This window comes from Hemiscyllium ocellatum, chromosome 48, assembly GCF_020745735.1.
Source record: "Hemiscyllium ocellatum isolate sHemOce1 chromosome 48, sHemOce1.pat.X.cur, whole genome shotgun sequence".
Classification (NCBI taxonomy): domain Eukaryota; kingdom Metazoa; phylum Chordata; class Chondrichthyes; order Orectolobiformes; family Hemiscylliidae; genus Hemiscyllium; species Hemiscyllium ocellatum.
The window spans coordinates 7,945,569-7,958,308 of NC_083448.1; the positions used below are offsets into that span (position 1 = coordinate 7,945,569).

Here is a 12,740-nt window from a genome sequence, read left to right on the forward strand (position 1 = left end):
TGCATCAATTTTCCCCAGGGCTTTTCCATTTACCACATTGTTCGCTCATGAATTGGATCTTCCCAAATGCATCACCTCACCTTTGTTCAGATTGAACTCCATCTGCCATTTCTCTGTCCAACTCTCCAATCTATGATTTGCTGCATCCTCTGAAAGTTCCCTTCACTATTGGCTACTCCACAAATCTTCATGTCATCTGCAAACTTGCTAATCAGACCACTTATACCTTCCTCCAGATCATTTATGTACATCACAAACAACAGTGGTCCCAGCACAGATCCCTGTGGAACACCACTGGTCACCCGGTCTCCATTTTGAAAAACTCCCTTCCACTACTACTGTCTCCTGTTGCCCAGCCACTTCTCTATCCATCTAGCAAGCGCATCCTGGAACCACATGCACTTCAGTTTCTCCATCAGCCTACGATGGGGAACCTTATCAAATGCCTAACTGAAGTCCATGTATATGACCTGTATACGACATCTACAGCCCTTCCCTCATCAATCAATCTTGTCACTTCCTCAAAGAATTCTATTCTTTTGATAAGACATGACCTCCCCTGCACAAAATCATATTGCCTATCACTGATAAGACCATTTTCATCCACATGAATTGATTGATCCTATCCCTCAGTATCTTCATCAGCAGCTTCCCTACCACTGACATCAGGCTCAACCATCTGTCATTACTTGGAAAAGCTAAATCCTTTTAGAGGGATACTGAAAATGAAGGCTGGTGATGATCGAGCCAAGTCCTTTTACAGGGAAACTTACCTTCCTGGCAGTCCCCTGGTCCTCACCCCTGCTGCTGCTGAAAATGAAGGCCGGTGACACTTGAGCTAAGTCCTTTTAGAGTTAAGGATTCTTCATCAGCCGTGATCTCACTAAACAGCAGAGCAGACTTAATGGGTTGAACAGTTCCTCCTTATGTCGATGGTCTTATTTATGGAATTTCTTCCAGAAGTCCAAAGGTACATTAATGGAACTACCTTAAACAGCCTGCTCCAGGCCTCTTCAAATAACTCAATCAAGTTCACTCGATATTACTTGTCTTTGACAAACAGCTTGCTTTTATTTGCTAAGGCTGAGCAAACTCATGCTCATTTAACTCGCAATGGAACATAATATAAAAACAAAGTGATCATTTTAAACTTTCTTAATCTCTGGTTAACCTCAGTTGAGGTTATGTGGACCATTCTGGCTATCAAAATGAAGGTTAGATACAAAATGTATGTGCTTTCGGGGATGACAAAATTCAGTTTTCGGCAACAGTTGGAGTATTCATCTTGAACGGAGAAGGTTAAAAGATGAACTAATGAAGATTTTTTCAATTTTATTTTTAATTCACAGAATGTGGGTATCGCTGACAAGGCCAGCATTTACTGACTACCCCTCATTGCTTTTGAGAAGGTAAAAACAACTGATGGATTTGCTAGACTACTTCAGAGGGCACTTTCAAGTAACCCACATTGCTGTATGTTTGGAGTCCAATATATGTCAGATTGAGTATCCTATCTTGGAGGTCAGAAATGAACCAGATGGGTTTGTGGCAATCCTATAGTTTCATGGCCACCGTCACCAATAGTATATTGTTATCACAAATATATTAAATTTGAATTGAATTGTGCAGCAGCTATAGTGAAATTTTAACTTCTGTCTCTAGATCATGAATTGAGATCACGAGTTTACTTGTAGTTCAGTACAGCAACCACAATTCTGCTCGACAAAGTTCCAAGAGAAACACTGCTCTCACTGGTGAGTGAGCCAATAGCTGGGAATCCTACATTTAAGATCATAAGCAACTAATCGAAACTGAGGTTAATAAAACAAATTTTCACTGACTTGGAATCCAAAATGCTCTTTTTGCCAAGCTGAGGCAGGTTATTTGCATGTAATAAGTAGACAAGGGATTTGGGCAACTTCTTGCAAGCAGGAACATTCACAATTCATACCAAAGACAACTATGTGGGCCTGACAGCAACATAGGGTGAGCTGGTGGTGTGAAACATCAGTCAGTGAGCAACTGGTCCAGGTGTCCAGCTCTGTGGATATCGGTTAAAATCCCACCACGCCAGTTTTCCATGAAGGACATCTTGAACAGTAAGCTTGTCTCAATGATGGTGACTATAACAACTGTCATCAACTATCATCAAAATCCTTCTGATCCACTCATTTTCTTTAGAAAAAGGTTAGGCTACACAAGGATCCACAGACAAGACAAGAGATTTTAAATCAGCACGGTGGCTCAGTGGTTAGCACTGCTGTCTCACAGCACCAGGGAGCCGGGTTAGTTTCCCACCTCGGGCGACTGTCTATGTGGAGATTGCACATTCTCCCCGTATCTGCGTGGGTTTCTTCCGGATGCTCCGGTTTCCTCCCACATTCCAAAAGATGGACAGGTCAGGTGAGCTGGCCATGCCAAACTTCCATCATGTTAGGTGGCATGAGAGAGCGGTAAATGTTGGGTAATGAGCCAAGGTGGGTTACTCTTCGGAGGGTCGATGTGGACGTTTTGGACTGAAGGGCCTGTTTCCACACTGCAGGGAATGTAATGTAATCTAAAAAGACTGGGACACTGACAGCCTGAGTGTCGATTTGGATTGAGGGTCATGGGTGAGCACAGCTCAGTGCCAGTTCGAATACATAATCATTTGCAATCTCACTAGAACCTTGGAGTCTCTTCACAGCAAAGGCTTACACACTATCCATCTCAAAACTGGCTGTTGTCAGGCAATGCTACTGTCCTCCACTTACTCTGCAATGATACGCAAGTTCTAATTTTCATTAAAAGAACTGAACAGCCTGTCAATTACAGGCTAACGCCAAACAAGTGCAGTGGACTTTGTAGTTTCATTGGGTCAGTTTAAAAAAAACAAACTGAGTGAAAAGGGAGCGAGAGAAAGTAATCAGTTTCCTTAGGAACTGGAATGATCTCAGAGTGAAACTCAAATTACGCACACAAACTTTGGGAAGACTGTAACTATATTAAAAAAAAGACACAACCATCAAATCCCAGACGATGACCCCAGGTAGTGCACTCCAGATGGAGCTTAGATCCAGAAGCTGAAAATAAGCAAACATACAACTGGTGCAACTGGCCCCGTAACGTGAAGGTAACACTAATGCAGCGACACCAGCAAGATCATTGTGGGCACCGTTGGGGAGGTTTGCAACAGATTCTGCTGACCTGACTTTTTTGTCGAACTCAGATTGGTTGTGTGTTGCTGTTGCCTGAACATCATACTACGTCCATTGGAAAGGAGCTACAATTCTTCATTAGCAATGCCGCATTTTGAAAATGTGACTGAAATTGGTGACCGGCGCTGAATGGGCTGCCAATGTATAATGTGCAGTTTATGACTCACTGCATAATGCTGTTTACCCATCGTTTAAACTATATTGATTCTGGCTTTAAAATTTTAGTGGTTACCTCAGGTAATGTTTTATGCTTACTTTGTTTCAATCTTATGTAACGTAAATTTGTTGATAATAAACTGCTAAACCAATTATAATGAATGTGAGTCAGCTGTCCATAGTGGTGAAGATGCAAAAGTTAATCATCAAGGATTTTATAGCAGAGTACTTTGAAAACAGTGGTAGAATCAGACAGAGTCAGTATGGATTTATAAAAGGGAAGCACATTTGAGCAATCTACTGGAATTCTTAGGGAATGTAACAAAAAGAGATGATCAGGGAGCCAGTGGATGTGGATTGTATGGTTTTCAGATGTTTTTGACAAAGTTCCACCAAAGAGACTGATGCGCAAAATTAACAATGCTGCTGTACAGTTGGCGTGTAAAGAGAAGACCCAGAGTCGTTGGATCGTTCTGTGCAGTAACAGATCAGTAACAAGTCCTAGCTTGGTGAAGCTAGTTGTCTGTGAAAATGTACAGTTGTGCGTCTCAGTACTGGAGTGCATTTTTAAGAATCCAGGGGAGTACAGAACTGGGATAGGAAGATGAACTACCAGGGAGTGAGTAGTCATTGAGCCAGTACTTGACAGAGCGTTTTTTGAAGAAATTCTGAAGCTAGATCTGCAGAACAGAACAACAGGAATCACATGTAACATTCTGATTAAATTGTTTGATCTGTACTGTTACTAATATTGGGAGTGGTGTTCCCTTAGAAATCTGTGGAATCTGTCTTGACCACATTTGTCATGCTCTGTGGGGCATTCACCCACAGTTCATGTTACCTATGTTGACCTCAGCTTAATTTCAGAAGTTCAAAAATAAGTTAATACACAGAAATATATATGGTAGGTTCTATTACCATTCCAACTTTGGGTAGTTCCTTCCCAATATTGGAATACTGACTTTATTCTCTGATCAAGTACCCGGAATATCTCACTTCGTCAGCCTCACCAACAAAGTTATTGCTCCCTTATCAGACTGCAACACAAATTGGGCAGCCTGGTCTGGGACCGTAATCGGATCCAAGACAAGGCTGCCATTCTCAATGACATTGTTTTTCACTGATTGAAATGAACTACCTTCTCACATGGATAATACACTTCTCATGGAATTAATGTCAAGTACAATGAGGGTTCCTCTCATATCCCGTCCTGTAGTCTTCTCTCAAATAATATTGAGGAAATACATTCACCACACATCTGCAGTTGTATAACTTTTGCGCATGCACTTGAAGGCTGTCTTTATGAATTGATACACAACTTACAGCATTCTTCCCCTGGTCCCGACAAGTGCTGCACGTCTTGCATTCAATACACTGCCATCGTAAGGCTTTCACACGAGCCGTTAGTTCAGGAGAGAATTTCAAACAGGATGGGTGACCTGGAAACACAGCAGGGCTGACAATCAATCTCTAATCATAGTATTCATCGTGCATCCACACAAGTGTCACTCAGATTAAATATTCTTCATCGTAGTTCTTGAAGCCAGTCATATTACAGAGGTGATGGTGCTGGAGGTCTTAAACAGAACATAAAGGTGGAGAAATTTCCAGGACCTGATCAAGTGTATTCCAGGAAGTTGTGGAAAGGTAGGGAAAAAATTGCAGAGCCCCAAGTAGAGATATCTGTGCCAGGAGACTGGAGGGTGGCTGATACTGTGCCTTTACTTCAGAAAGGTTGTAAGGAGAAGCCTGGGAACTACAGACCAGTGAGTCTGACATCAGTGGTGGGTGAATTGTTGGAAGGAATTCTCAGAGGTAGAATTTACATGCATTTGGATAGGCAGGTCCAGATTAGGGATCGGCAGCACGGCGTTGTACATTGGAAAGTGTGTCTCACAAACCTGATCAGAATTGTTCTAGGATGTAATCAAAAAGATTGAGGAGGGCAGAGAGTTGTTTTATTTTAGACTGGAGACTTGCAGTGTTCTGTTGGAATCAGTACTGTGGGTCCAATTTTGTTTGTAATTTTTATAAATGATTTGGATGAGAATTTAGGAAGCAGGGTTTGCAGTTCGCAGATGACCAAAATTGGTGGCACAATCAACAGTCAAGAAGGTTGAACCTAGTGGACTGTGACCTGGTGCTGTGAGATTTTTAAAAATTATTAACATCTAGACAGTTGACAAAGAATTTGTCCAAATATTTTTAGTCAAATACTTCCTTCTTAACCTCAGATTACCATTACGGAGAGCTACTGTAATATAAGAAAGAAGTAACTTCCATTCATCAAATAACTTTCACAGATAGAGTACATACAAGCACTTTACCAGCCATTGAACTACTTTTGAAATGTAGTCACCAAAGGTTTCGGGGAGATATCACAGGTAGGTCTTTTACGCAGAGAGTAGTGGGTGTGTGGAATGCACTGCCAGCAGTGGTAGTAGATTCAGATACATTAGGGACATTTAAGCAAGTCTTGCATAGGCACCTGGATGATAGCACAGTATGTAGGTTAGTCTGATCTGAGAGCAGGATAGAGGGCCAGCACAACATTGAGGGCCGAAGGGCCTGTACTATGCTGTACTGTTCTATGTTCCAAGATTCAAAAGGGATCTTGATCAATTTGGCCAATGGGCTGAGGAGTGAAAGATGGAGTTTCATTTGTATAAATATGAGGTATTGCATTTGTGAATTAAACAAGAGCAGGACTTATACAGCTAATGATAGGGATGTGGGGAGTGTTGTCGTACACAGACGCAAGGGTTCAGGTATAGAATCCTTTGAAATTTACATGACATATAGACGGGGTGGTTAAAAAGCTGTTTCGCATGCTAGTCTTCATTGTTCAAAACTTTGAGTATAGGAGTTGGGTCATCTTGTTGAGCTTGTACAGGATGTTGGTGAGGCAACTTCTGCAGTACTGTGTTCAGTTCTGGTCACCCTACTCTAAGAAGGATATGATGCATTTGGAGAGGATGCACAAAAGATTTCCAAGTATGTTACCGGGACTGGAGGGCTTGAGTTATTGAGAGAGGTTGGTTAAGGTGGGACTTTTTACCCTGGAGCACGGGAAGTTGAGGAGTGGCCTTATAGAGGTTTATAAAATCATGAGGGGTTTGGATTAAGTGAATATTAAAAGGTCTCTTCCGTAGGGTGGGGGAGTTCAAAATGAGGGGGCATACTTTTCAGGTGAAAGGTGTGAGATTTAAAAGGTTAAGGGGCAACATTTTCACACTCAGTGCCGTTTGTATGTGGAATGAACTGCCAGAGGAAGTGATAGATGCAGGTCCAGTTCCAACACTGGAAAGACATTTGGACAGGCGCATGAAGCAGAAAGGGAAACGGACCAAATGCAGGCAAAAGGGATTAGTTCAGTTCAGGAAACTTGGTCAGCACGGACAGATGGACCAAAGGATGGAATTCTGTGCTGGCTAACTCTAAGATCATACAAATTATCTGAATTTCATGGATGGGCTGTACGTGCTGTTTCATAATGTGACCCATGAAGAAACAGGAGGAAAACTGGTAAAGCAATTGGCTAAGTGAGAAGATAAGGTTCAATTTTTGAAGTGGAATTGCACACGAACTGAGAAGAGACCCAATCATACTAACATCAATGCTAGTAAAACTCCCACTGTGTCGCTCAGGATTCATCTCAGACCTACAGTGGAGTTGTAAATGTTCAACTATTGATGCAGCTTGTTCCTTGAAGGGAATTGCTCAAGTCTGCCTTTTATTGAAACAATAACAATGGACAAATCCAAATCATCCTGACTGCGAGCAAACAGCTCAGGTCAGTACATGCTTCGCGGTTAACGATTGGCCTGTTTCTACACAGTTTATGGTTGGTTTACCACTGAAGTGAAGTGGGACAGATTTTTGCTCGGTGCAAAACAGAATGCGGATGTTCTCAGGCTTTCCTCGGTGCATCAGTTGACTTGTTTTAAACTAATTCATGTCTTAACAGGGCCAAGGATGTAGAATAACTGAGACAAAGTTTCTTAGGCCGAGTGCAAAGAGAGCGCAATATCAAGTTTTGATCTACGTGTTAGATTTCAACTAAAATGTTAACTGAGATAACAATTAAACTTCGACTCAGATCAAATATTTGACTTACCTTTTCCAAAATCAAAATGGAAAGAAAGCAAACAGTAAATATTCTCCTCTTAACTTATAGACAGGTTAAAATAGTGGGAGATAGCCTTGTTATAGTTATAGAGCGGTGACCTGCAGGTGTAGGAGTCATCGGAAAGAGTTCATGGGATGGGGAGCACAAAATTGTCCATGACATTGGGACTTGCTTGTTAAAATGCATGGGGAGGTTTTCTGGTGTTAACGTGTGAAAGACATCGAAGCTGTGAGCCAGGGAGACAGTGGGCAAGGGATGACAGAGAAGCTACAAGAGGGGAAAATGAAAGGGAGACTGTAACAGAGTGAGGTGAGAGAGGCTGAAATTATGAATCTCAGTGAAGAATTATCTAAAGGACGGAGAACGAGATCATGAAACACGTATCAAATAAAACAGAGACATAAATGAGAAAAGTAGTAAGGAAACAAAGATGGACCGAGGAAGGGATAAAAAAAGCAGCAAAGGGATTTAGAAAGAAGGTGGGTGGGTGAGTAACAGACAGGGAAATCAACAGTAGAGAGAAATACAAATGTGATTCATTATGTTCTTCTGCACAAACTTTCTCATGGCATCAAACTTCCAGAATTGTGGGAACAATGACACGTAACAGTGGCAGAGAATGTGGAGATGAAGGTCGAAACAATGAGAGGAATCAGAGAAAACAAGAAATCATTCAAGCAAAAGTAGGTGGCATATAAACAGTGGGAAACAAAGCACGCCACAAGTCCCAGAGATGAGCTAAATTTCAAAACTCGTCCCTGTAATATTCCTTTGGCCCCATGAGAATGTGAACTGCCACCAATAAAGACAGGGTATAAAAAAAACATGATTTATTTTGCTCGCTTTCAAGTTGTGCGAGATACTCTATTATTAATTCAAGTTGTAGGATGGTTGACTCGATCATTTGACATCCCTGCTAAAGACTCCTGGCACCAGTAGACAGGTCAATTTTTATTGCTCAAAGAAATCACGTACACCATAACCTTTCTGGCTTCCTAATATTAATAAAGCTGATGATGGCATAGAACTAGACAGGTCTGGAAGCACAGTGTTCAGATCCAAATGATCCCTTAACTATGAACCTGGGTTCACTCCGTCAAAATGCAACTGCGTTCAGTGAAAATAATGAAACGTTCACCAAAGTTGAGAAGAGTACGTACCGCTATTACCGCAATCTGCACATGAAATGAGTTCCTCACGTTTCTTCTCACGGTTCTGCTCTTTTGTTCCCAGGCAAAACCCACAGATTGGAATTGGTTCTGCACGGGGCTGTTGACAGAAGAAAGAAAAATTTAATCTCAAGAGCTGGCTTGCTGCATCTCTGCACAGTTCTCACACACATTACGATGGTGAAATGGAGCTTTACCTGGTGGCTGACAAGAGATAAATATCATCCTCTCATCTAACAACTCAAGTCCAAGTTAATGTTTGCATAACAGCCCTGGGGAAACCCCTGCTCTTAAATGTCACCTGGCATGGGATATGGATGGTTCACCAAGTGAGGAAAATAAACTGACACTGGAAACAGAAGGCTTAGGTACCAATCCTCCTGAGTTACTTATTCAATCAAGCCCCAAATGGAGCATGAACCAAAAAGATCCATTGTGACAATAATACTGCAATCAATAATCCAACTGCAAGCCACCTTTTCATTTCATAATGTTTAACTTTGGAGATTTCTGCATTTTACTTCAAAAGTCATGTCACAAACTCCAGGTCATCGTTTGTGAAAATTGTTTTTTTTTTAACCAGTGTAAGCTAACTGTTGACTTGGTAATCAGATCATGGATCCACACCAATCCTCAAACAACAGTAATACTGCTTAACTGTTCATGAAGGTTGGGAGTTTTCCTGAATGAACTTTACACTTAAAACAGGCTACATTTTTATGTTGGCTTTCCGAATGCATGAAGATGTGGTGTATTTTAACACAATGTCTGCACACTCCAAACCCTCACAATATTACATATAAAATGCCAATTTGGTTCTTCATTGTAAGATTATCTGACAACATGAGACTTACTCCAAGAAATTTGGCTTTTTCCTCAATATTCACCTCAGTCTCTTTTTCTTCCAAGTAGTAAACTGTCTGGACATGTTATGACACACCTCTTTCACCAGACATCCTGAGGTGGGATTTAAACCAAGGATATTCGATCCCAGAGGCAGGGACACAATCTTGGTGCCATTAGACCCTCTCTGATCTCAATCTGAATCAATACAATTATGTAGACTGCCTTCCTCTGTCTGAACACCCCGTGATCTGTACGTTATGATGTACCTGTACTGCTTGCAAAACCAAACCTTTCACTGTACTTGGGTGCATGTGACAACAATAAATCAAACCTTACGGATTGAGTCAACTTCCTTTTATTTTTGAATCTCATGTTAATTTTCCAGCAGTTTCATCAATTTGTCAATGTGATTAAAAATATCGGAGCTCAGCACTTTGCCTTTGACGACTGTGATTGCGCTTTGAAAGTATAAGAACCAAGCATGCAATTCTGCAAGGCAGACCTCCAGAAAGGTGTCAACTGGTGAGAACATTTTGGACGTCATCTGGACCATCACTGACCAGACAATGAGGCACTCATCTCCATGAGCAGATGGTACTTACAGCATCCCAGAGCACATTAACAGCTCACCCAGCATATGATAGGATTGGTTTCCCTTGAACAATTCTGCTGCTTGGTCCAGCCATGAGACTGTCCTACCAGTGCTTCATACATAGCCCCGAGTTTCTACATAAGGCAAGTAACCAAAAACCTTGAGGGTTACACGCTGACTAAGATACCAACAGAATTCACTTGCTCTTCTTGTAACGATTGCAATGGGAAATTTTACATCCACACATAAAGGACAAATAAGAGAGATGAAAATCAAACCTCAAACAGAAGGCTCACTGGCACTGTATGAGAGTATCAGCCTTGACTTTGTGCCAAGAGACTGTATCTCAACCTTTGAGCCAAGGTTGACATCTTCACTCCAACAGCACATGACTGGCACAGTCATCCTGTAGACGAGGTTGGGTTCCCAAGGACCATTTGCAGTCTTACCCCATCCACAGCATTTTAATACATCTTTCACTGTTCAGTACACCACCTGCTGCTCTGCCTCTCCAAGTCCATCTGCCTGTGCAGTAAGTAGACCTCCTCCCAGCTGGATTCACACACACACACCCAGGTTCCTCACCTGCCTACTGGGCACAGCCTTTCATCCAACCTTTCAATATCTTCAGACTGGTGGTGTAAACACTGGCCTTCACACATTCTAATAGCCCAAATCAAGGACAATAAGCTGTCAGTCATCTGATCTTCAAGTGAAGAAAAAGAATTAGATTAACTTGTCTTAAAGTAGGAAGAACAGATGAAAACACCAACTACACAATGATAGACTGACACACCAACGTACAGAGTGTGGCAATGCCGACCTAACTTAGGTAATTTGCCATTTCTACACATTTCCAGATCTTTACATCATGCGCTGATAATTCACAGTGAGCCCTAACTATGCACCATGCGTGCGTGTGCTCGCGCACACACACACAGCCATTGGAAGACTGATTATTTTGCACTGTCCTTCAAGAAGAAGGAGACTTACTGGTAAAACCAGTGACCAGCTTGCCAGGTGGTTTTGAGAAATAATTACAATCTCCCTTAGTGCTGCCACATTGGTAACAGGCATTGTCCATTATCAACAGCAGATGGGACAGCTTCAAACTTAGCAAACTAACCAGCCTCACGGCAACTCTTCATGTGCGCAAGACCAAAGGGAAGTACATTCCAACAAGTGTGCGCACTCTCTGAAGTTCAATGACTAAACAGAGACCCAAATTTACCAAGGAAAGAGAACAGTCAGCACTGTACACGAGGTTAACACATCATTTTCACAATTACACAGCTCCGCATTAAGTTTTTCCCAGTCACGTTGATGTTCTGTGAATAAATAAGTGAGAAGACACATCCTAAGAGCTTCCATCTCATTTAGGGGCCTTCAAAGCCAACCACAACCAACAATCTGCACTGAAAGCCCTGCTCACATTTCGACAGCTGCAACAAACTGCGGGACACAAGCTGCTAAAATCCACCAAATTCTAAATAAGGCAACACACAACACTCAAAACCAAGTCCAACCCGCCCGAACTTCCAACTTTCAAATAATTCCAGGAACCAGATGTAGATGATCCAAAACACTGAGAGGGAACCAGTTCACAACCTGTGGACTGTCTGTACTGACAAGCAGCTGAACAAGGAGGTAAGAAAAGGCGGCAGGGGGACATGATCTGTGACGCGAACCAAAAGGAATTCCGTGTCAGTCGTAAATCAGTTGCCTTCAAAACATGTCAGATACACCGACAGTAATCTCCATCATTTTCGTTCACATGATGAGGGGTGTGTTTTGATTATTTTTCAAAACATACACTGTGGGTTTTCTATCCCTTTTAAATTTGCAGAAGGGAGCTGCTTTGATACTGCATATTGTTCTTAATTTTCACCACTAGAGGCCATCGACTGCAGTGAAGACAGTTTGCCAGTGCTGTCATTTGCAGCATAAATGTTGTTATTTTCCATGATAGAATCTCACAAACGTAAAGCACAGAATGCAACCATTCAATTAAATTTATGCTGGTTCTTTGAAAGAGCAATCATGCTCAGTAATATTACGCTATCAATTAATTTCATGCAGTCGTGTCGAGCTCAGGCAGACACCAGTCTTCTGCAAATACACAGAACAGCTGTACCGCACATATCTTTGTCATAAGAAACTAATTTTTCACAGAACCGTCAGACATTTTCTTCAGTCGTTTTACTTGTGCTCAAGGGCATTTCACGAGGATTAATGATAGCAGCAAAAGGCATTATCCAACTCATATTTGTGACTCTCTAGCATGTTGGGCAAAGCAACTACAAATTTATCAAAAATATTAATTATATACTGAAAGCAAACATTTGTTGATTCAGTATTTTTCAAATAAACAGCCTGAGGAACCACCGAGATTTCTGGGTACTGGCAGTTAATTCGCCTATCTTAACCCAGATGTCATAATGATCAAACAATGAGCACTTCAGCAAAGGGTTAGAATAAATACAAACCGCTTTTAATGATTTTGGAACAAAGCACCTTGCAGCAGAGGCAGGTTATTAAAATCATCATTTTCAAAAGATTTCAACATGGCTAAGATGACACTGATGTCAGGGTATTGCTGCTTGCCCAGCATTTGTTGACTGTCCCTAGTTGCCCTTCAGAAGGTGGTGGTG

At 41.6% G+C, this 12,740-nt stretch overlaps 1 protein-coding gene across 6 annotated transcripts in view; it reads right to left on the minus strand.

Annotated features, from left to right (window-relative positions):
- Positions 1-12,740, minus strand: part of LOC132837036 (histone acetyltransferase KAT6A-like) — a 292,136-nt gene that overhangs the window by 94,119 nt on the left and 185,277 nt on the right. For all 6 annotated transcript variants that reach the window (XM_060856693.1, XM_060856695.1, XM_060856694.1 and 3 more), the window contains 2 exons: positions 8,643-8,751; positions 4,677-4,792 (listed from right to left, as the gene is read on the minus strand). In XM_060856693.1, coding sequence (XP_060712676.1) covers positions 4,677-4,792; positions 8,643-8,751 — 225 coding nt within the window. The remainder of the gene's footprint in view (positions 1-4,676; positions 4,793-8,642; positions 8,752-12,740) is intronic.